The sequence below is a fragment of the Passer domesticus genome, chromosome 3 (genome assembly GCF_036417665.1).
Source record: "Passer domesticus isolate bPasDom1 chromosome 3, bPasDom1.hap1, whole genome shotgun sequence".
Taxonomy (NCBI): Eukaryota; Metazoa; Chordata; class Aves; order Passeriformes; family Passeridae; genus Passer; species Passer domesticus.
Genome location: NC_087476.1, coordinates 114,178,310 through 114,203,805, shown reverse-complemented (window position 1 = coordinate 114,203,805; position 25,496 = coordinate 114,178,310). Strand labels below are relative to the sequence as shown.

General features: G+C 42.8%; 1 protein-coding gene across 3 annotated transcripts in view; it reads right to left on the bottom strand.

Annotated features, from left to right (window-relative positions):
* TTBK1 (tau tubulin kinase 1) overlaps window positions 1-25,496 on the bottom strand; it is a 100,561-nt gene that overhangs the window by 14,612 nt on the left and 60,453 nt on the right. For all 3 annotated transcript variants that reach the window (XM_064415264.1, XM_064415263.1, XM_064415265.1), the window contains 4 exons: window positions 21,282-21,436; window positions 20,347-20,566; window positions 16,838-17,013; window positions 15,674-16,232 (listed from right to left, as the gene is read on the bottom strand). In XM_064415264.1, the coding sequence (XP_064271334.1) occupies window positions 15,674-16,232; window positions 16,838-17,013; window positions 20,347-20,566; window positions 21,282-21,436 (1,110 nt within the window). The remainder of the gene's footprint in view (window positions 1-15,673; window positions 16,233-16,837; window positions 17,014-20,346; window positions 20,567-21,281; window positions 21,437-25,496) is intronic.

Sequence of the window (25,496 nt, the reverse complement as noted above, 5' to 3'; positions counted from 1 at the left end):
CAGAAATGGAGCATAAAGCATCCCAACACCATCCTGGGGACAACACTGAAATCAGGAAGCACATCTGGCTTACTTTGGTCAGCCTCTCCAGAAATTATTTTCTCTTTCAGTCGCTCTGGGGAGAGCTGGCAACTCTCAACAGGGAAGCAGGTCAAGAAAAAGGTACTCCATGTTCTCCAGCTGAGAAATAGCTGAGGCAATTTTTTCACAATAAACATTAACAGCATTTTAGGGGTTTGCAAATTATCCATGATTTTAAAGGCTTCAGACCTTGTCTGCTAGGAAATGCAATTTTGTTTTTTTCAGCTAGCCTCTTGCAGCCCATCTGTTACTGCCAAGCAGAGCTAGACAAATATACGATAGCTATCTCTGAATTTTCTTTCCCATTTTTACCAAAGGGAAACAAGAAAAGCAAAAATAAAAAGAAAAGCTTATCTTTTGAATAGATTGGGATAAAAGAGCCCTTTCTTATTCAACGTGAAAGTAGCAAAATGGTCTCAGCTTCAGGTAAAGTTCTGAGAGTGTCATGAATAAATTTCTAATGACAACCATTAATAAAATGTGTCATTCATATAACCCAGCAGTTGACAATACAAATAAATTCAGTCATTGACGCAGAACTGCGTCAGTTACTGTGTGGCTGTAATACAAATGTAACTGGATACCACAGAGACTCCATGCAGCCTAAGGAAGAGATGCCAGACCCACTGGACAAACATGGTTGGTATCTGTCACCAATCCCCCCAGATAAGCAGTAGAAAATTTTTTTTCAAGAATAATCTTGTGCTGCTGTCAAGCTTTTAAAAGTTCCACATATACATATCATGGAAGATTGATGGTGGTGTGAGAGGGAAGAAGGCTAGAAAACAGGAAAAGGACTGAACACATCTTTCCATGCTTTCTGACCTCCAGTCTCACAGTGCATCCTATTGTTGAGCTATTTTACAAGAGAAGAGTGAACTAGCAATGGTTGTATTTTCTTGCCTTAATTTATTTACAAAGGATCACAGCACCAGATTCAAATAGTGCATTTTTTCCATGAGAGAGCAAGGGAAGTTCCTGGTGATTTGCAGTCAAATAAATGCCTCAGTGATATTTATTGTATTTGGTATATAGGTCCCACCCACTGCCCTGACAACTTACAGATTATGAAAAAATATTCAGCCTCCTGAAATTCCCTTTGTGCAACCAAACATCTGGCTTCATCCTGACATGTTCTGAAAAGGCTTTTTTTGTTGCTGACTGCCCCATGTAAAACAGCAGGGAAGTGACTCATGGGAAAAATAAAGCACTTGGGGATCTTTAGAGTTTAAGAGCCCATAGGAAGGTATGAATACCACAAGTGTTGTTTCGGAATAAATTCGGGAAAGGCTAAACTGAGGTGTTTGCTCTGGTTTCCCAGACTGCAGAAGAGTCTGACTGCAGAAGGCTTCTACTACAAAACAAATCACCAAGACTCTCAAAAGAGGCTGCACACGTTGGAGCAAAGTAGACAGTGGCAAAGATGGTATCAAAGCCTGGCAATGCTACTGAAACAAAAGACAAATGAGGTAGATAACCACTCCAAAGTGAAATCTTTGGAAGAAATGTTTGAAGCACAGAGCAGAGAAGTGCCCCAAATGACACTTGTTTCTAATCTCAAGTGCTCACAGCCTAGATGAATTAGAAGAACTGTGTGTTCACTGGCTTTAGAGCCACTCTACTCTGTGCCCAGCTACTGAAGAGCCACTCAATCTCTGTGCCCGTGAATGGGCTGGGGAAGGTGCTGAAAACACCTTTGCTTATTATGGCTGATCAGTTCATGCAACAGGCCTCTTTCCAGAGGTCCTATATCTAAAAAATATAGCAAAAAGGAAAAATGTTGACTGGTTCTCAAAGGCATGCTGCCTCCTTGTGTAGCACCTGGGTCTGGTGTTACACAGCTGGGGAGAGCTGGTTGTCGAATGGAATCACAGAAGAAACAAACAGCTTGTTTAAAACAAGATACTTTGGTGGCCTAATGGCAGTGGCACAGGCTTGATAAGGGAAGAACAGTCATTATATCTGGCAAAGTAAAGAACACCAATCCCCAAGAAAGAATCCACCAGTCTGTGATATCTCCAGTTTAAGACAGGAGCAGGAGCAGGAGGAAACACTGGTGTGTTGAAGTTTAAAGTTAATGAGGAGTGCCAGCTCTTGTTGCACTTAAAACTGCCCTCTCCTGGCTGCTTGAAACACCCTATTTGATTTGAAACCTCCTCACTCTCCCAGCTCCTAGGTTGGAGAATGGGGACAGTCAATTTGCCAGTCCAGAAAAATGTCCATTTGGAAGAACTTGAAGAGTTTGCAACTGGAGTTGCAACATTTTCTCACTCACAGAAACACTCACAGAGACCAGGCACTGATTTAAGTGGAACTTGGAGACATGCTCACAACACCAGAAGTGGCATTCAGCCAGCTATTTACATGGTTTGTAAATGCAGGTGGTGCCTGTGTCTTAAGGGAAAGACCATTGCCAGCTGTCTAAATTTAGCTGCTGAGGCAGAAAATAACTGGGGGGAGCCTGCTAAGTCCTAAGGATTCCAGGACTTGAAATTCATGCAACTGCCCTAAAAATGGAAGGTATCTTCCATTCTCAATTTTGAAATCAAGCTGCCTTTAAACATTTTGATCTTCACACAGATTCCATGTAGAGCTGAGACTGCTCCAATTGCCAAAACGTGCCATTTTTTAGCAACTTCCTCCAAGGAAGTCAGAGGGAAGGAAGGCTTCTTGGTTGCTCAAAGTGCTATAGGGATTGTATGGGGCACCGTGAGCTATGTAGTGCATAAGGTAGTGCAGGTATCCAGGGATGCAATAAGGATGCAGGGGATGAGATTCCATGAATAGAATGGAGGTAAACCAGGGGTTTACCAGTGTGTGGAGTGGGACACACACAGGAAACCAAGGCAGAGCAAAAAGACTTTGTCACATGGGGAAGAGATGGGAGAGGCAAATTGGAACAAAGAGGGAACCAGATCTAACTTCTCAGTGAGGTGGAGGTGAGGGGGTTCTGCATGTGAAGTCTACCAGCAGCTTGGGGCTATAGCCAACTGGTGCTGCTCTTGCATCCAGATTCAGATTTGAACAGAAGCTGGGTGACAGCTGCTGAGCAACGTCTCTGCTTACTGAGCAATGATGAGATCCCAGAGGAGAACATCAGCTCTGTATCCCAATCCAGCCTGGAGGCCACTGTCCAAGGATAGCTTCTCCATCCTGGGTTGGGGGGGGGGGTGTCAGCTGCCATTCAGCCCAACAAACACAACTTCTGAACAAGCTTGTCCCTTTCAGAACAACAGTCCTGCAGAAGCCTTGACCACCACAATGCCCAGGTTCAGACACACTGCAAAGAGAAGGAGTGGTAGGACAGGAGAGACTTCACCATGAAGAGGTAGTGTAAGGATGGGGTTATATCACCCACATGGCTGTTCTAGAGGGCATTTCCATCTTACTTTCTGTCATCACTGCAACAAAAGAGACTTTAACTACTGAAAGAGGTGATGCACTGGAACTCTTTCACATGCCCACCCCCTAACAGTAGTAAAAAATAATGGGAATGGTAGACAAGGTAAGGCTCACACCAGGGACTTTGTCATCATGGGAGTATCAAGAGGATACTCCTAATGAAAACTGGCATCTGCAGAACTGCACCTGTGTCAGTGCAACTTATTTTCAGTCAACCCCTCCCACCAGAACTGTCTCCCCTGAAAGTGAATGAGTGCTGGCATAACCACATTTACCCAGTGCTAGCTTCACCCAAGCATTTACAGTAACATTTTCACAGAAATCATATCTCATTATCTCCTTCCTGAGGGAAGGAGGCTGAGGAGAGAGAAATAAATTGGAAACGTCTCCCGTTCTGCATAGAAAGAAAGTGAAAGGAGCCAAGAGGCCAAGATATAAAAAGATGGCTTTTATATGTATATACAAGTGATGAACATTTGCTCACTGAAGTAGATCATGAGATCCCAGCAACAGCTCCCTGTCCTGATGCCAATGATCTCTGTGAGGGAGTGGCAAATGCTCATTTCCAATTTGGATTCTGAGGAGAACAAGTGCTATGTACAATGGGAAGTAAAAGAAGAGTATCTCCCTCAGGATGCAAATCCCATTCTTGGACCCTTCTGATGAATGCAATTTGCCTAAGAGTCTGTTGCTGAAAGGGAATTATATTTCACTAGTGTTGATTCCCACTGGCTTATTCCATCTGAAAAACTAAAAAACCCCTACCAAACATAAAAGGACAAATAAGTAGGGCAAGTAACTTTTCAGCCCACAGCCCCATGATCAATTTTCATGTCATCAGTTGGGTTTTTTGCCAAGTGATTTTGGATATATTTACATTTATAATTGCAGTCATTATAAATTAAACACAATAAATAAATGCAATATAAATGTAATCTACATAAGTTTTTTTGTTAGAATTGCACTGCAACTAGTTTCAATATTAATTTATTACATTTCCATATATATAAAAAAGACCTCTTTTCACATTTCTTTAATTTGCCAACTGTTCCTCAACAATATGTAGATTCCATAGTAATTAATACAGCATTAGATGAAGATGTTAAAAAACTCCTTTAAATTGACTATTTTTAATACTTTTTGCATAATACTTTAACATCAGGATTCCAGCCATTAGCACCAATTAATTTGTTCAGAATTAAATTGTAAAAGACATATTGATCATGAAATAAGACTTCCCATAAAGCCCAGGTGACAGCAACATGTCCAATTATTCTGGTATAGAGCCCAAATTTGATGGTTTAACAGGATTGGTCTCCCACCTTACAGAGACTGAACAGCAAAGAATTCAGTGTCTTTAAATAATGTATTTCAGTGGTTTGCACACACCTATGTCTTTAAAATGAGCATCTTGCTTCTAGGTTTACCTTTGCTATTTTATCTTCCAGGTTTATCTTTGCCTGGCAGGTTAAAACCCCTCTTGCTCTATTCAGGCAGAGACACCTAACAGCAATCATGTCACTTTCTACTTTTGTATTTAATGACAGACTGCATTTCTTCCAGCTTATTCTACAAGGCAGGTTTTACAGAAGCGTTCTTGTATCACTTCTTCTCCTCTAGGTTTTGAAAATCTTTTACAAAAATTTCCATACAAGACTTGGATATGTCTGGTAGTGATCTCACCACCACAAAAGATCTCCCTCTGTTCATATCTTCAATTTTCCTGCTGATACATCGAAGAAGAATTTTTAAATTTTTTTTTCTGCAGCAGCATAGTGAGAACTTAGATGCAGCTAATTACTTCACCTAACTGCCACCTCATTTTGGGAGACAGTACCTCCCAGGGCACAGTTTCTCTCATTCTGTACACGTGACTTACATCTTTCATACTCCAAACATGACCTTGTCCCTGTGTGGATGCAATCATCTTTTTGAACACAAGCAATTTATCAAGCAATTCAGATCTTTCTGCAGAGCATGTCTGTCAGTAGTGTTTTATCAAACCACCCACCTTCTGTCACTGCAAACCTTCTCCTCAGTGATTTCTTTGTTCTTCTTGACAGCCACTAAAGGCATGGAATAGTGCTGAGTTAAGGGTAGGAGGTCAGAAGTCCTAATGAGAAACAGCCCCTCTCATAAGAGATAGCAACATATAAACATATTTTGTTTGCCTAGTTGGCTTTCAATTTATTAATAATTTTAACTGGAAGAAAGTCTTACTGAAGTCTGTATAAATCAACCATCTTTATAAATCAGATTTTTGAACTTAGAAAAGCAGTATCAAGTTTATGTGAGTAGCATTATGATATGTAGCATTAGACAGATTACTGACCTTTGAAATTTATGTATGGAGCTACTTATTGGCTAGTCATTGTTTTTGTCTGAACAAAAGGCTTAGAGTTTATAAATACCCAGTTATCCAGTTTGTTCCCTCTTCTGACTCGCAAAACTAAAAATTGTTTGATTTTTCTTTAAAAATAGAACAAGAGTAATTTTAATTCCTAAAATTGACCTTGAAAAGAGAACATCAGGGTTTTGGATGCTATGAACGAAAACTATTAAGTGTTACTGATTTAAGTCTAGTGCTTTCACAAATTCTATTTTTTCTGGAATCTGTTCTTCCATCAAAGTCTCTAGTGAAGATGGGAAAAAAATAACATCAGAGCAGAGTCTACTTAAGGAAATCATCCTTTCTCATGTCACTTTGAAAGGAGCAAATCCTTGCTCTTTCTGGTATCTGTCCTTGACAAGGGAACTGCCAAATAGGATTAGGCTAGTGGTTAATTCAACCCAAGTATTTTTGGCAATGCCAGTACCTTTTTAAAAAATAAAGCTCATGAAAAAAATTGCAGATAAAAATTTTGTCTGATCAGTAAACTATCCTGTTCACACATGTTCTTGGAGCAAATCAAAAGAAACGGATGCCACTGATTCAAGAATGACTGTGGGAAGAGGCTGGCCATACCTGTGCTGAACCTTCTCAAGGAGGGTGTACTTCCCCCCACCTCCTTCCCTGAACCCCCCAGGAGGCTCTGTCAGCATGTCAGCCTGTCAGACCATGTCCATGCAGACACACTGGGCCAGGTCCTGGGAACTTCAGAAGGCACCACCCACCCTGTCTGTGGCTGCACTATCTGCTCTTGCTTATGGGAGGGTGAATCTAATATTAAGGGAGCTTCAGGTAGGGCAGATGTACCTACAGAAAGCACTGCTTGGGAGGAATTGCTCCTTGTAAGTGCACTGGAAACACCCTACCTATGCAGTGATACCTCCATGCCACAACTTCCTTCCAGCACCCACACTTACTCCAACCCATTTTCACATCTGCCTGAGCTTTCTGCATGTTTTCTTGCCTGTATCCTATGCTTGTGTATTTTCTGCACAGTATTTTACTTTGGACTTGCACTTCCCTAAAGCCCTGAGCATCAGCAATGGCCCCTTCTTCCTTCACCTGAACATCCATACTGCCTGTTCTCCCAGAAGATGAGACCAAAGGCTGATGGCAGTAGAAGACAGTTACCACATTCACTTGACTACAGAAAGTCTTCATACAGTCTGGTCTTTTACACAGCTCTACTGAGAAGGGCAATATATTTGTGCAAACACAGGAAATAAGGATACTTATGGCAATTTAAATTAACTTTGATCTCCCTTTTCTTTTGAGATTCACAGTTTTAGCAAAGGGCTTCATGGGCTCTGTATACCAGGAGCTGAGGCCACTTTATTTCTCAAATGAGATCTGTTATCACAGGCATTTCCAAGCAAGGCCAAGAAGCAGGACTGCTCTGCCATTGAAAAGCTGCAGTTACCTAAAATTTCTGGAATTTAAAACCAGCGTAATTTACAGCTGGATCAGTAAGAAAATCTTTGCTATCCAACTTGACAGTCAGTGCCTCTGGGGGCAGGTAGGAAAATTTGGAGCAGCTTAGGAGTGGAGAGCAGACAAACAGTCCCACTGTCATGTAACAGAGGCACAGCCAGAGAGACAGAAATGTGTGGTCACTGTATGGAAACCAAACCGCAACAAAAGCAAGGGGATTTCCAAAGCCAAAGCAACAAAGAGATACATGATTGTAACTCCACAAGAGGGACAAACCTGAGGTCCTGCCTCAGGTGAGCTTTGAGTGGGAGTCTGCCTATATCTAGATGGAGTAAAACCGCCTACAGATTCGGCCCAGTGTAAGACACCAACAGAGATGCTTGAACCGATTTGCTGAGGAAGGTAACGCTTGCTGATACCTCCACAGTCTCTCCATTCCAGTCATAACTTGACAACATTTGTCGCTCGATTGCACGTGTTCAGTGAGGCAGCCCTGCACTTCCTAGCCCGAGGCCGCAGGGCGCGCGAGCGGGTTTTTCAGAGGAGCCCTGGCATCCACCTCTTTCACACACCACACGTTCACCATCTGCGTTCTCATCTTCGGCCTTGCTGCCGCCCCTCGCTCGGGCTGCTGGGAGGTTTAGAAAGGCAGATGTTTTCAGTCTCTGTGGGGTCTGGTTGCAGGGGCTTTGGAAGTTACAGTACCTTAGGCCAGTGTTGTCTGGGATTCAATATTGCATTAAGTGGTGACACATTGTGGGTGGGTGGGATCTATTATTGCATTATGGAGGCTGCTGCTTCCCTGAACAGGCTATGTTTTGTGTGTGAAGCGGGCCCACACCTGCTGGAGCTGGGACCTGGAAATGCGGAGGACGGAAGGCATGAGTCTGTGGTTTCCTGCCGTGAGGGGCATGTGCCTGCGGTGGGGCATGCGCACGGGGCTGCTCTCCGCCGAACGGCTGCGCTGTATGAAAGTGCCACCAACGTGAGGGTAGTGTTCTGTCTCCAGGGTTGAGGAGGAGAAAACGGAGGACGCCAGTCTTCTCAGGGGGCTGTACCTCGGGAGGGAGTGCTGAGAAGGCCTGTCCTCCTCCAACTGAAAAAGACCAAGAAGAGTGGAGGAAAAGGTGTCAGGCAAAGACTTGACTCGCCCCTGGTTTGTGATGCGCATGCTGCGGGCATCTTCGCTGGCGGATGAAAAATGCTTTTGCTCTACACAGGGCCTTACTTACTGCTCTCTATGGCTATCAGTTCCCAGGGATGCTATGGGCACCATGGAAGCCTGCCATTACAGGGGGCCTGCCACGCTCTCCCCAGCCACAGGCGGACCAGAGTGACACCAGCAGTGCCAGGCTCTGCTACTCTGTCCCCTCCTCTGGCTCTTCAGGCCACATGCCTCACCTCTCTGTTCCACTGGCAGTGCTCATCTTGGCATGTCACTAGGCTATTCACACATCTTGCATATAGGTAAGAGTCAATCTCTGAACACATTTGGAAACCACACGGATGATAAAATGTGAAACAGTGCTAAAATGATTATGTGTATTTGAAAGTGAGGGGTTCTCAAGGGATCTTTCAATGACTCTTGTTAAATCTCAATCCAGGGATTTGAAAAAGCAAGCTTGGGGGCTGTTAGTAGACTTTTTCTTTTCTCACACTTAAATTGCTGACCTCCTGATACATTTTTATATTGAGTACCTGCAGGGGGAGTGTTAATGCTTCTAGTTTTGGTAAGCAGTGGAGAGACAGCAGCTGGACAGGCAGGCAGAGTATAATTCTCCTTTCAGTGAGAAATTCAAAACACAGGACTATAGGAGGACATGAGGAGAAGATGCACTCTTAGCTTCCTTTCTGCTTCTGTGATCCTGGGATAGACAGGAGAGGGAGGAAGTACACCCACTGAGGACAGTTTGTGTCAGGATGAGATTGCAGTCCCTACGTTTCCTTTATGCTCTGAATGGAAGAGAGAGGCATTAAGGGAATGACTTCAGATCCTTCACCCTGCAAGTGCTAAGCCCTTCTTTCCCTTTCTACCTCTTTTATGAAACTAGTCCTTTCACAAGGGTCAGCAGTTTCAATCTCCAGGACCAGACTTTTCTTCCTGGAATCATTTTTCTCCCTTCAAGGGAAGGAAGGGAAAATGGGAAATGCATTCCCTTTCTTGTGATGCATTTCTTTTCAGGAAGTCTCTGCAGATGAAATGTGGAAAGGCAATATTGGATTTTCTTTAAGCCAAAACTGCTCTCCTTACCTTACTGGAGATGTTGCCCTTGCACTAGAAAAAGAGCTCAATGTCATCCAGTGTCATCTCTTTCCTGTCACCTTCAATATCTCTGCAGTGCTTTGAGGCAGATATCTTATCTTCAGAAGTGCCTGAGAGCTACTCAGTTCGTGGTTGGCATTAAATGTGAAAAGCAATTATTCACAGTCCTAAATGTGCTGCATGTCACTGCATAGATCAGAGTCTCAGATAATAATAATGTAATGCTGTCATGCAGAGTACTTGAGAGAGACAAATAAAATCTAGACAGCAGCTCTAATTTCTCAAAAAGACAACCATCTTCTCTTTGCATAGATAGTGTAGAAATTCAGCCCTGGGTGTGCTATTTGCAAGTTGCACAACTAAGCATTACTGGAATTTTTATTCCTAATTTTTGTTCCATGTTTGGGTTCAGCATAATGTATGACTTCCAAGGTATATGTCATCTCAATACGGTAAAGACTTTTCAGATCTCAAAGGATCACTCCAGCTACCCAGGGAGACCTCCTCTACAGCACAGGACCAAGGAACTTGCCCAGGCCATGAAGCACCTATTACAACACCCCATCAGTAAGAGCACTTTGGTATTGCTGCCTCCAGGATGAAGCTGAGCTTACAGACATGCCAGCTTTTCTCACTGATGCTCTAATGCTTAAATTACTCAATCAATGCTGAAGGTGCTGCCCCCTTTATATTTTTGCAGCAATCAGGCTGGATCACCTTCCATCAGACCTATTCTGCTCTGTTTGGACAGGGTCAGTAGGACACTTTGTATGGGAAGTCCCAGGAGAATGTAATGGCGATAGAACTCAATATATTTTACAGATATAAAATGTAATTAGGAATGTCTGCTGAGCTTAAGGTTTTGATTGCTATTACCTGATTGATATATATATATATAAAGAACATATTTGAATATTACTTCCACTACCACCCTTTTGCTGATCCTTTATTCCTAACACATGGATGGACAGGGACCCTGAATCTAAGGAGTGTAAGAGGCCAACTCTACATTCATCCTTCTCCATCAGCTGACAAGCTTCTCTTCTCATGTGGAGGGAAGACAGAGGAGCTCACTGTCGAAGAACCACATCACCTACAGCAGGCATCAAATGCAGACCAATAGGAATTACACTGGATGAGGAGCAATGAGTCTTCCCCTCTGCCCATGCCCATTTCTCACCACTGAGAAATGGTCCCTCAAGTCCCCTCAGAGAATGCTGTAGAAGGCAAAGGAAACCAAGACACACGACATCTTTTCCCCTGATGCCCTTGCAGGCTCGAGACATGGACAATTTTAAGCAAGTTCACTTGTGGCACTCTCCTGGCTGTGTGTGAAAAGAGGCCAAAGACAGCATCAAGATGATTTTAAAGAGTGATTTTAACTACACAGCTGAGTTGGTGAGGAAAAATAGACTGGTGCCTCTTCACACTGGGACCCTTTCTAACAGATGAACTCTAGGACTGTAAGAATCAGCCCAAGCAAAATGTTCTCTGAACCCTGCAGAATATATTCAAGGATAGGTAAAGCAGAGTAAGTATCATTTCCCACTTTAATTTTTCACTTCTCTTGTGGTTTTTTAGATGTGACATCATTTGGACAGGCATGTTTTAGGCAGGTGAATCCCCAAACATTTTGTACAATGCCAACTGCACTAGCAGCAGGGAAGACTGAGAGTCAAGAAATACCTATGAGCACAGACCTGAGCATAGTCAGAAATAGTTTCTAAAATTCATACATGTATGAACACTTGTAAGTCTTTTCACTGCACAAGGCAGCAGTAAGTTGCCATCCCTGTCAAGTATCAGTGAATTTATTCAGCATACTTAAGAACTTGACAGATTTTTAAATTATATTGCGAAGTGTGCGTTTAAATTATTTCCACCAGTAACAGCAACCCAATGTCAGGACTAATAGGTAAACAGAAGTGCAGCTTCAATCTTTTCTTGCAGTCATTCTTTATCTATTTCTATAGCTTTATCTGCACACTAGTGCCTAAAAAGAACCCTGAGTCTTATTAGGTCATCCCTGAAATGCATACATTAAAGTAAACCCTTAGAGCTCTGTTAAACAGACGTATTGAGTGGTGCACAGGGAGAAGGGCTTGAACAGGACATAGTTTCTGTTCTCCCTTTATACCAGGTCTTCCCATGAGATCTGTGCTCCACTGCAGCCATTTTCTTGTCATCTGAAACTGGGAGATACCTAATATGTGAGAATATTTGGGTCAGAAACTCCCCCAGGCTATTCAGAGCTTCCTCTGTACTTGACTTTCCTCACAGCAGCATCTGATCATTCTGTGCTCCCTCTACACCCACAGAGTTTTAACGAGGACAGCACCATCTCTCACATTTGAGCTACAATATCTGTCTTCCAAAAGACTGACATATTTGAAGAAACATCTGAGTTCTAAATGAGGATAACTCAGGGAACTAAAGGCTGGTCAGCCTGGGAAGGATGTGGAGCAAATCCTCCTGGAAGAAGGCATTTCCAAACATATGAAGAAGGTGCAGTCAATATGGATGTATGAAGGGGAAATCACATCTGATGAACCTGAGAGCTTTCTGTGCTGAGAGCACTGGGTGGGAGATTGTTGACCTTGACTTTAGTAAGGTTTTCTGAAACTGTCTCCCATAAAATCTTCATAGACAAAACAATGAAATATGGGCTAGAAAAGTAGATAGTGAATTAGACTGAAAACTGTGTGGGCTCCTGTCATAAAATACTGTATTAGGAGAAAAAATGTCCAGTCATTAATAGTGTAGCTAGGGGCTGATAATGCAGCCACTACTATTAACAACTTAATCAGTGACCTGGATGATGGGACAGAGTGTTCCTTCTGCAGATTCACAGATGACATAATACTGGGAGGAGTAGCTGACACACCAGAAGGTTATGCTCACATTCAGAGGTGCTTGGATAGGCTGGTGAAATGGGAAAAAGGAATTTCACTAAATTCAACAAAGGGAAGTGGGGAGGAACAGAACACACTGCGGACCACCTGTTTTGGAAGCAGTTTGACAGAAAAGTACCTGGAGGTCCTGGTGAACTCTAAGCTGAACACAAGCTAATAAGGTGCCTTTGTAGCCAAAAGGGCCAACAGCCCCTCAGGACGTGTCAGGAGTGCAGCCAGCAGGCTGAGGGAAATGGTCCTTGCCCTCTGCTCAGCACTGGTGAGTCACACCTGCAGTGCTGTGCTCCAGTTCTGAGCTGCCCAGCACAAGAGACACGTGGACATGCTGGAGATGGTCCAGAGAAGGGTCACAAAAATGATGAAGGGACTGGAAGACCTTTCATTTGAGGAGAGGCTGAGAGAGCTGTGATTGTTTAGACTGGAGAAGAGAAGGCTCAGGGGGATCCTTAGCAGCATTTATAAATACCTTTTGGGAAGATGGATCCAGACTCTTCTTAGTGATGTCCAGTGAAAGTAAAAGAAGAAAGGAACTGAAATACAGGAAATTCCATTTAAACATTTTAAAAAGTTTTTTACCATAACAGTGACTGTACACTGGAACAGGTTGCCCAGAGAGGTTGTGGAGTCCTCCACCCTCAGAGATACTTTGACTGGACACTGTCCTTAGCAACCTGCTCTAGATGATCCATCTTGGAGAACTAGATGATCTCTAGAGGTCCCTTCCAACCTCAGGCATGCTGTGATTCTATGACAATCCAGAAGTCACTGTCTTTCTGCCAGTTACAGGTGATGGCTCATAGACTGAAGCCAGAGAATGGAGAAACAGAAGGAAGCATTAGAGCAGGGATTCCCTGTTTGCTTTCAGTGAGTATGCTACTGACACCAAGGGATGATCACCAGCTTTTGGGACACCAGAATGAGGTCACAGATGGCTACAACAAAGCCTATGACTTCAGTCATGGTAGTTCAGCATTCAGTGAAATTTTTACCTATCTTACAGGCTCAGCTCATATTTAAAGATAAGGAAGATTTACTCACCTACACACACAGACACGCACACACACCCCCCACTTAATCACAGTTTTAATCAAACCCAGAGAAGCACATGCATGAGCTACAGTAAACATCTGTCCTTGCTAATGAGGCCTTCAGTATTTTCACTAGTTAAGTTCTTGGTCAACTTCTTATTAGTGTGCCAGCCATCCGTCCCTCCATATTTGTTGCACCTAAGGAAAACAGGTTTCTACTTCCCTTTAGGTACCAAGTCCCTCTGAGAGTTAATAGCTGCTTTTGTGACAGCAAGTGGAAAAATGTATCACTGCACAGCTGTAGTGGTAACTGAAGGATTCAGACATCAAAGAAAGAACAACTAAATCCCAGTCAGCTAAAGAAGTCCAGTGTTGGTCTGTATGTACAAAGCCAGGCCACAGAGTTAATAGAGGGTATTTCAGAACATAGGAACAAAAACAATGCAGTTTGCTGGAGAACAAAGGCTGCCTAATATATTAGCAGTAATCACCCCCAATCCCATTACTTTACCTTTTTGCCTGCTCTTTAAATATCCCTCTGCAGTGATAAGAAGTCTTTGTGCTGCATCATATCCAACTCCCCCAGTCATTTCACACAGGGGTTTATGTGCTGTGGCCAAGAAGGCCTCTCCAGCCTTCTTTAGCCACACTAAATATGTCAGTGAAGTGTCCCTGCTGTTGTTTACAGCTGATTCTTATCAGCTGGCTCTTACCATGTTCATTGCAGATCTTGCACTGACCAACCCCCAAAGTGTACAGACCACAGCAAATTCAGACACAGACCCTTCCAACTGCCAATCCTGCCTTATGCAATTTCTACGTTCAACATATTGGCTTTCTACAGCAAACACCTCTACGGAGGAGCCCTGCAACTGGAATGCAGTCTCTAAGAGAAGCATGTGCTGCTTCTGTTCCATGCTCAGCAGGACAGCCCTTGTGCCTACTGTCAGCATTTCTATCCTTCCTGTAAATGCTCATACACCTTAACAGGGAACACCTTGCCTGGTGATTTGCAAAGATTTGCTGTGATTCCTTTTACATAGATTCTTGTCTCATTCATGGTTTTCTTCTTGTATGTCTTGGGGATCCAGAGAAGAGAAGATTCTAGGCAAGACCTGAACAGAAGGATGTTCTTTTAACATGCTCCAATCCAGTGAACACTTCCTTGGAGAATAAGCTCAAGAGGGAAGCAGAAATGAAATTATCATCTTGCATACAGGAACAGGCAGACTGCACAAATGCCTGTCATAGGAGGGTATCACTGTATACATGACCCAAAACTTGCCTGCTCTTTGCTTTGCTTATGGATCCCATGTGCATAAGAGATCTTCATCAACATATAAATACAAAAAGCTCTTAGGGGAACAATTTGATTGCCTCTTGCTCTGAGCACTCTGGGACAGCCTTCTTCTTCAAAAAGAAGATTAGGTATGACAGGAACTCTGTGCCTAGTGTATCATATTTTTCCAGCTAATCTAATAAATCACCTCCCACTAAAAACTGAACTGCTTTATAGCATCAGAAGACCACGGGAAAAAAGCAAAACTGAAAGATAAAAAGCTCTCTACAACTATATGGAAAAAACACAATAGGTAAAAAACATTTCTGTGAGTGAATGCATGATAATAGCAATGCCTCTCACTGAAGTAAGGTTGATGAGATGTATGTGCTGGCTACTCTTGAGCTTTTCATTAGGTATTTAAAAGGAAGATTAATTTTAGGGAGTTATTTTATGATTTGCATTGCTATGGGGCTGTGCAGTGCTGATGTGTGATTAGATTAGAGGTCATTCTCTTCCAATACATTCCTGTTGCTGCTGAGAAACTATTTGGAGATTTGCTAGCAACACCTCCATAGAGCTAAGCAGTTGCTAACAAAACTCTGTAGGAGAGCATAAGAGGAGTGACTAGAGATACCCAAATCACAACTGTGCTCTCTCCTCTTGTGCCTGTACCAAAATGGCTGAAAGATCTTCATAACAGTGTGTCCTCAGAAGGACATCACTGGCTTTTGGGAGAACTTCTAAGGTGTTCATAACATTTGCCAGCACTGTCAGAAGAGTTTTACAAGAGCATCCATGCCTGGAATCAAAGACTTCTCCAGCACAGTTGAGGTTTCCTAAGATGATGCTATGATAGGCAACAAGGTACAGACCCAGGGATCTTACCTGTCTCTGAGGACCAGTAGGTTCAGATTCTCGTCTCCTTTGTCGGAGAGCTGGTGCTGAATGTAAGGGGGAGTGGGCTGGACTTCCTGTCTGCTGTTCATGTCTACTGTCAGACACTGTTTGAGAAGGTCCTTCATGTCTATGGGAACTGTCCTCCTCAGTCACAGGCAGCATACCCCGACTTCGCCCATCATGAGTCTTCGGCCTCACTGCAGCATCTGCCCCCAGGCGCCTTCTCTCCTCCCCATCTTCAATAGGCCTTAGTTCCTCGGGCTCCTCATCCGTGGTTCCAGAGGTGCTTGGCTCAGCACCGGGGTGGAAGTCCTTCAGCTCTGTCTCCTTATCAATGATAACCCACTCCTTGCTGTCAAAGTCCTCCTCCTCCGCGAGCGGCACCGAGCGGAAGGCGTTGCTGAGGGCCTCGTGTTCCACGGACGCGGACACGTCCATCCTGCCGCTCGCCTGCCGGTCAGCCTGGCCAGTATCGATGGACAGCATCTGGGCTGGCTGCGAGGAGCACACGAGCCGTGACGGAGAGCCAGGGATGTCCATTCGGGACCTAGGGACACAACAAGAAGCCATTCAAAACACATCAGGTTTGTGGTTAATGACAGGGCCCATAAGAGAAAGCCTGTGTAGGCCCTTCTCACTCAGTTCTTGGTACACTTCAGAAAGACAGGCTTAAACAAAAATTCTTCTTGGTGTGAAGAAGTGCTTCAGTATGACAGCCAATTCAGCATCTCTTTCCCTTGTAGACAGTATGATAACCATTTTCCCCCAACAACATCTTTCCCCTTTGTTAAGTTCTACCGGCTTGTGAAAAAAACCCTCAAACCATGTTCTGATCAATGTTTCTTATTTGGCCTGCATCTGCTGCTTGCTTTGCACAAAGCCAGAGCATCTGCTGCCCAGATTTTAGGACAATGGCAGTGTGTTTTCAAAAAGGATCATCCAGAAGCCTCACAGAGTCTTCTGGGGAAAGCTTCCATGTGTGAGACATCAAAATTTTTGACAAAGAAAGGGGAAGTAGAGAAGGAGGTGAACCGAAAGTCAATGTAGATAAAGTTGCAGCATTGGTTGCTGATCTAATGATTAGGTTGGTCTCAAAAGTCAATTCTCAAGACTACGCTAAAAGCAGTAGGAGGCTACAGAGGGTGAACAAACCTTCTTTCATGTGGATCTGCTTTTCCATCAGCTGTGGAGAGCCGCTCTGACTCGGGGCTGTTGACGCGGCGGTAGCGGAGCGAGCGCACTTGTGCGGTCGGGGACTCCGGAGGCACTCGGACAGGGGAACTGGGGCACACCCCGTTTCTCTGCTCCTCTTCCACCATGCACTGAGTCTGGAGAGGGTAAACACAAAGAACTTCAAGATCTGACCAAAGACATTGATTTCCATCCTTCACTGTTGCTTTGCAGTTTCTCCTAGGATACACTTTCAGCTGCATTTTCACAATCTACACAAGTAATGTCTGAAGGGAGGCAGGGTCCCTCTACCCTGGCAATCAGCTGGTATTAAAAAAAGTTATGGATTTAAAATCAATTTAAATATTTAAACATCTTTACAAGGTGGCATTTCAATCACCCTGAGTGTTGATCCAAAGGAGTTCTCATAGGTTAACCTATTGCATGCACAAACCCTAAGTGCTTATCCAAGATGTCTAAGAGCCTTGTTTGTCAACATTAACTTAAGCAGGGGCCATGCATTACATTGCCATATACAAACTTTAACATCTGGTCTGACTACGGCATCTCCTAATTACCAGGGTGGTTTGGGTTTTTTGTTTGTGTTTTTTTTTGTTTGTTTGTTTTAATCATGTTCCTTTAAACAAAGTCTTCCACGATATCCATTCAACCACAACGTCTGTAAGAGCTTTCCACAGAGCCAAGGTCATGCAGGATGCTGAACACACTCATGGACACTCTATCATTCCACATTTCCTCTTTCATATTGCCTTATTAAATTTGATGTTTTTAAAGTTAGCAGTAGACAAAGGAGCAAAACTAGGTGACCAATACAGCTGCCCTCTGCCTTCCACAGTTCTGATTTTCCTTGGAAGAGAGGGGCAAAAGCACAGAGGCAGAATGGTCCAAGGGCTACAGCAGCAGCACAGGATTTGCATTCGACACTGCTGTGTTGCCAGCCATGCTGCATCAGCTGCTACACATTGCCTGTGTGTGGGGATCTGCATGGAAAATGCTTACCCTTCCTTGCCCTACTTTCCCTTGTCCTCCATTAATGCCAGAGGGTCTGAACACAAGCAGCATCTCAGCAAAACACTGATGATCCAGACAGTTGCGTTTGTGCATGCAATGTGTACATGGCAAGTCAGTCAGTGCCCATAAATTAGCAGACCTAAACCACCCAAGCTGGAGTTGGAATGCATAACTAAAGAGCTTTTGCAGCTAAGAAGAGTGGAGGAGAACTTTCAAGCATTAGAGGAAAAGCAGAATAGATGATAATGATTTAATCTGTAATCCAGTCATGGTCAGGAGAAGGTTTGTGACAAACAAAGGTCAAATGTGTTTGTGAAAGGAGCAAAGTGCTGATGTAACTGTTGGGTAGCAGAGAACTACCCAACAGAGCAGAGAACTGGGGGATGGTGTGGGAGAACAGTGACAGTAATTCTGTCCTTAACACAGAAATGGGAGACGTGGAGAATGAGATCTGAATTGTCTACACAGAGAAGTAAGGATCATCTTAGACAGTTATTAGGGACAAAAAACATGGCAAGCTCCACTCATCTCCTAAATACAAAGAGCAAGACAGGGAGAGCCAGTTAATTCTAGTGCTACAGGACTGGAAGATGAAGGATGTGATGCTGTGAATAGCAGGAGGGTGTTTAAACACACCAGTGCCCTTGTGGTTCTGATGCCTCAGATTACAAGCAGAGGCAGAGCTATGCCCTTAGGTATCAAATTGGAAGCATCCTTCTTTTCTCCACATAGTGTCTGTTACTTAAATAAAAACCAATCCTCTCTCAGAGAACAGTCAGACTGAAGATAATCTGGCAAAGCAAAAGTACAGGCGAGAGTCAAACTAAAGATAACAACCCTCAAAGAAAGGACTTCAGCTTTGGAGAGCTTGCTGCCCTGGGCTTTGCTGCACAGACTGCTGTGAAGCTACAGAAACTGTCAGAGCTGAAGTGCTCACTGCCACGCTGAGAAACTCCCAAAGCTCCTTTGGCAGCAACCTGACAACAAATAGCACAGTGCCTGGCACGAGAGTCACCTGGCTGTGCTGTGACTCTCCTGTGAGAAACCTCTCCTGCCTTTAGCTGCTGTTGTGACAGGACTTGTGAATGAGGTACCTAAGACATGACACACAACTAGCACACAGAAAGGACTCCCTGTGAAAAGTCTGACTGAAGAGCATCAAAGCACCTGGTAGTAGAAACGCAAAGAAAAACATAAAAAAGTTGCTACGATTTTTCTGTAATATTCTTCTGTTTTTTTTTTTTTTAATATATGTTGTGAGAACAGAACTATCCCTCTCTATCAGGCTTTTCTTATTTCATATACCTTCAAATGAAAACTTCTGGGAATGCAGAGTTGCCAGTGAGAGATGAAAAAGTAATTTGAACTTCATTCAGAATTTCTCAGTGTTGGTGAATGCCCCTGCTAATGTTCCATACAGAAAACACATTGATCTGAGTTATTTGCACTGGAGAATTTAAAGTAAATTAGATTATTTCTTGTCCATGCATAATGTTTTCTAATAAGACTAAGGATAGTGGAGATACCTATATTGCTGAAATAAGGACTAACTTTGTACTAGTAGAGACTGAAGTGAATTCTGGTCAGCCCCAGTAGACTAAGAGACTTAACATGCCAGTCTACAAATGTCCATGAAAAACAAGTTTGTGATGTGAATCTGATAGGCCCTGACAACATTTTATGTCTGATGAATGTTTCTCTGCTAACAGATTCTGTATGTATCTGATGACCTGCCACTAATACTAATTTACTTTCAAGATGTAAATTAACTTTATTAATAAACTAACTGTCAGATTCTTATACTTGACATTTATCATGGAATCAGCCTTCACTGGGGATGCCTCCAAGAAATTAGGTAACATTTACAAGAAAGGACTGAGAAACACCTTGGAGATTATGAGGAAAATAAATTGAAGTATACATTTATGTAAGCTAAAAAAGCTTAATATGATCTTGGAATGCAGAAATATAAGAATATTAAGGAATGGTTTCTCTCACTCTTCATAGCGGGGAAACCATTGTTAGATGTTCCTTATAGATTTCCCCACCCTTAAAAAGGAAAGTTAAAAAAAAAAGGAAGAAAAAAATGAGCGATGATTCAAGGTGCAGAAAAATACACCTTTTGAAGACATCTCTGACTACATTTATTTACCCAAGAGCTTGGGACATAATAAAATTTTGGTTTTTAATTTCCATGTCTGGGATATCTCTGATATTTCATCAGCTATGCAAGGACTCGAATTTTTTTGCTTGAAGTATCACAATCCTAGATAATGATATGATGGTAAAAAAGATTCACTTTAGCATTACTGGCCCCCAAAATCTCACTTCCATAAAGATCTAGATTTTTGTGCTTACTACATAGCATGTTACATCAGTGGATCTGAGTGGCTTCTAGCAGTCTATGAAACCATTGCCCTACATCCAACAGTCACAGGAGACAAGGAAATATTCTTTACTTTGCTGATGCTGATCCTGAGTTTGTTGCGATTCACATCTGTCTCTTCCCAAACTTCACCCTCATTGAAAGCCGTGTTTGGAGCCTGACCAAGGCCTTCCACTGGCCGACCTGACAGGATGGGAGGAGCATTCTCCTGATCACTCAAATGTTCACCCTGTAGGACATCCTCAGTGTTCTCACGGAGCAGGTCCCCGGGTACTGGAGTGACATTAACCACCCTATAAAAGAGACAAAAAGAAAGGTAAAATTATCAGTACATAAAGAAGGCAGCTTATTACACCACCCCACAGGAATTGCTCAGCAGATTTGAAGCTATTACTTAGCTGAAAAACAGGCAGCCCCAGATGTGACATCCCGAATCAGAACAGGAGGATTCCGTGTAATGAAAATTACAAAGACAGTGGCGTGTTTCAGTGAAAGCATCTTGGGACCCTTGATACACAAGCTGAAAACTTCTTCACAAGTGCCCATCACACCATATTGAGCTGTGAAGAAACCTCTCCTTTTGCATCAGCAAATGAGGCTTACTAGGCCCTACAGTTTTTATCTTCCATAACATTACTAGGGATTATTGTTATCCCCTAATGTCAGCCCTCCAAAAGCACCGAGACAGACCAGTCAACCAGGCCTTATCAAACCTTTTCTGTTTGGACTCATCTGTACCTCTGAGCATCACTCTCTGTGTACCTTTGCAGCAGCACATGAAACACACTTGAACAGGCTTGAGGAGCTGTGTTGAAATTATGAGCAGTGCATGAACTCAGCTGCACTCAGCTCACTATCCACCACCACAAACATAAATTCATATAAAAAAAGATCAAGTGGTGCCTTCCATGCTGTTACAACTTACCAGAATCATAATGGCCTTGAAATCTTTAAAAAAATAACTGAGCTTGTTGCCCACTGTCTGACTGGTACAACTACAACACTCACCCAAACATGGCTGCTGTTTGCCTGGTGTTCTGCTGTGGTGGAGTTGAGGTGCTAGTGGACAACAAGATATCTGTACCAGCCTTCTCCCAGTCAAAGGCTTCATTTTCAGTGATGCCCCTTTCTTTCATGCTGTTCTCGAAAACCGACATGATTAGCTGGAATAGATTTACAAGAACAATTTCTGGTAAGTAATTTCTGGTAAGTAAGGTGAGAGTGGTTCTCACCAAAATTCTGAAGTATGTGCATGAGGACCAAGCACATCTTATAATCTCCAGTTTGCCTATAAAAAGTACTAAAAAATGAAAGGAAAACTTATGAAATTGCAACAATTGTTTCTCAGGTTAGTTTTGGCTTCATAAGTAACATTTCTTCGCACCTACAAAAGAAATGCATGCAGCATTTTGACATTGATTTAATGAAATCTCGCAGTTAGCTTGTTACTCCAACTCTAAATCCATAACTTCAATTCAGCTTTCCTCTAGATTAGACAGTACATTATGCAGAACAGTACATTTGATATGCAGAGTTCAAGGGCTGCCAGAAGACATAAACAGAACAGGAAAAGGCAGTCCTAAGATGCAGACTCATTGCAGTGTCTGGCTCAAATATGGCTTAGTCAGGAGCCCTACGTTGTGTTTAATGTGCACAATGTGGCCTGACACACTTGGCTGCCTAAGAAAATAAAACCCTAAAAAGGATGATACAATTTTCTTTATAAGATGGCAGGTACAAATGCTCATGGCTGATGTGCTCTATGCTTGCTCCTTTTCTAAGAACTGGTATCCTCTAGGAGAGAAAGAAACTACTGTCAGTAGTTCTCCATGCACCAATGCATTAGCAGAGGAATCTGATGTTCTGCTGTCAAAAGGAAACTGGATGCTGTAGGCTAACAGAGTTGTGAGGTCCTACATTTCTAATAAAATTATTTAGCTAAATAATGCAGAACTGACAGGATTCAGCCTGTCACTTTCCCTCTATAGAGAGAGACAATGTGATGGCAAAAACATTCAGCTAATGGTGTAGAATCAACACTAAGTTATGAATAAAATTTAGCATGAGCAAACATCCTATTTGCAACTATATTCCAGTTCTGTTTATCAGCATGATCAGAAGGACAGGAAAGCCTGCCATTTCCTGTCCTACCTTCCACCAAACTGCAGAAAAATGCCTATTTGCAGCTTTCAGATGAGCCAACTTTTTCCTCCCTTCTGTGACCCAGAACCCTAGAATCAGGTGCACACTCCTGTGGTAATGCTACATTTGATTAACAGAATTTCCAGAGTTGGTTGTCAGTCAGACCAAGGCACAGGAAATTCTTAGGATTGTATTTGTTTTCTGACTGCTACTTTGGAAATGATTACTGTCAACTATCTTTTAGAAATTAATATCCTCAAAAACTCAAATGCCTTGCAAGAGCTCCACACATTTGTAGACAGATGCCTCTACAAAAGCCATACTGGCTTCTGTTCATTAGATCATCCTCACCCATCTGTCCACTAATGCCAGTCTTATCACAGCTTTTGATTCTTTGTGATGGACATGTCAGTATCAGGGAGTGGTATCTTGTGAATCTATTTAAAAACTGGTACTGCTTCTGCCACCTTCCATTCCTTTGACACTGAAGCAGTCTGAAGTAAGAAACCACATGATAAAATTAGATGTTCACTGCCTTATTCTTAGCATTCCTTTAAGGACTCAGTTGAAACAACTTTTGTTACTTTCTGCTATAAGTCATTCTGTAACTCTTGCACTTGACTTTGCAGGCCATTAGGGATTTTACAGCCCTTTACTGTACTCCCTGCAGGATCTTTTTCCATGGCTGAAGGATACAGGTATCTTCACCTGCCATTATTCTACAGCTATTTAATGGACTTACAGAGTCTTCTCAGCTTTCTCTGAAATCTTTATACTTCTGATGAAAGGTCAAAGCTTTACAAGGAGAGAAGTGGAGTGGAAAACTGCACAGAACAGTCCCAGCAACAGCCACTGCTCCTGGAAAGCCATGCAAAAAGTCACTGGCTCCTGTCTAGGGATCCTCTGCCTACAGAGAGAATATTAAGAATCAGAAGAGTTTCCATAGTCACTGCAAGCCTCCCATGTTGAATTTCCTTCTGCTGGACAAAATAATATGCAATTCCAACTCTGAGTATCAAAACCACTAGTGGGATAAGGAAGAGGGTCCAGTATGTTTCTCTATTAAAGATGTTACTGTCCATGAGGACATAAAGCTTAATTGCACATTATGTAGTAGCATGTCATGTTTTGGGCTGATAGCCCAGAGAATGAGAGAGAAGCAGCCAATGGGGCACAAATTACCCACTAAGCTGTCATGATACATCTTGTCAAATGCCTTCTCCTGGCCAAGGCTCAGGAAAGGAATCAGAATCAATCCTGAAAGACCACATATAAAAGGTACCAAAACAGTTATGGATTGTCCAGGCGCTCAAGCCTTGAATTCTTTGGGGTTTATCTAGGAAGATGGAATCTTTCAGCAGAAACACTGGGTTATAGCAAATTGCTCTTGATCAAGTTTTTTATCTGCACTGTAATCTACAACACAGTATTTAAGAATAAATGTCAGGCACACCTCTTTATTGGCAGGGGTCCCCTTTTGAATGCTTTTGATTTGTGTTTGCAAGTCCTGCAAGAATTTCTAGGGGGAAAACACTAGGACTAGGATGGAAGATATCTAGCAACTTGATGCCCTGTTTTCAACTGGAATAGAGTTCATTTTATTCCTATAGCTGGTGCAGTGCTGTATTTTTCATTTATGATGAGAACAGTGTTGATAAAACACCAATATTTAGGCTGTTGCTCAGTTGTGCCTACCCTCATTCAAGGACTTTTCAGTGTCCCATGCTCTGCTGGTGGAGAACTGCACAAGGAGCTGAGAGGGAGGACAGCTGGGACAGCTGGGACCCAAACTGGCCAAAGGGATATTCCATACCATAGAATGTCATGCCCAGTATATAAACTTGGGAAGTTGGCTGGAAGGGACCAATTGCTGCCTGGGGACTGCTTGGGCATCAGGCAATTGTATTTTGTATCACTTGATTTTCTTTTATTTTTATCTTTTTCCTTTTTCTTTTTTCTTAATTACAATTATGATTATTATATTCTACTTGTTTCAATTATTGCAAAGTCCTTGTCTGAACCTGTGGTGGTTTTTTTTTTTGGGTTTTTTTTTTTTTTTTCCTGATTCTCCTCCCCATCCCACTGTGCAGGGAGGTGAGTGAGCAGCTGCCTGGTACACAGCAGCTGCCAGCTGGAGCTAAACCACCATACTTGGTCAGCATGAGAGAACTCAAACCAGCACTGGTTGTTCACAGGGAGTCTCACCCAATTTCTCTGACATCTTGTATTGACTGAATCTAAAGGAAGATGTCCATATAGGAAACTCACCTTTGCACACCTGCTCAGGATGTGTATGAGACAGCCATTCTCTCATACAACAACAGCTGATGTGATCATTTTTCCTTGAGTGAAATGCAATTCACAATACCCTAGCTGAGGGAATAGGATGGATTCCCAGGCAAAGGCACTTGCCTTTGCACTTTAAAGTCCTATAATCTTCCAGGAGCAAAGGTCACTATTACTTTTCTGATACTCATTGCAAAAAGATCTTTGGGGACAGAAGGCAGCCACCTCCCCAGCCACACCTGAAACTACTCTTCTACCAGCTGGACTGTACGCAAGTGTAGTACAAAATATTTTCTACTACATCCTATCTGCACTTTTCTAGGGAAGAGGCATGCCTCTTGCTGTCAAATGAGTCAGAAAACCCCCAAAATGCTGCTCTAACACCCACATCCTCCTGCTGTGAAAGTGCTAAAAGTTTGATTTTAACCATGAACCAACACTGACAGCGATCCATTAAAGGGACAGACCTGACACCTGAGGACATGAGCCCAAGAAGTATAAAAACACAGGATATAAGATCCATCACCTGACAGCTCAAGTCTATTTTATTCTACCATCATTTTCCTTTCCCCTGCTTAGGCAAACTTGTGTCATCTATCCATCAGAGAGTAGGGCTCTCTGGTCACACTTAGTGTCCTGTTACAGCCTGCTTTGTGTCTCTTGGAGACATCATCTCAGGGCCCACAGCTGTAATAAAATTGCCACTCAGCATGACATGTGCTTAGGAGAATCTAAAACTTCAAATTCAATTCAGATTTTTAAATAAGCCACGACTTTATATATTTGTAAACACAC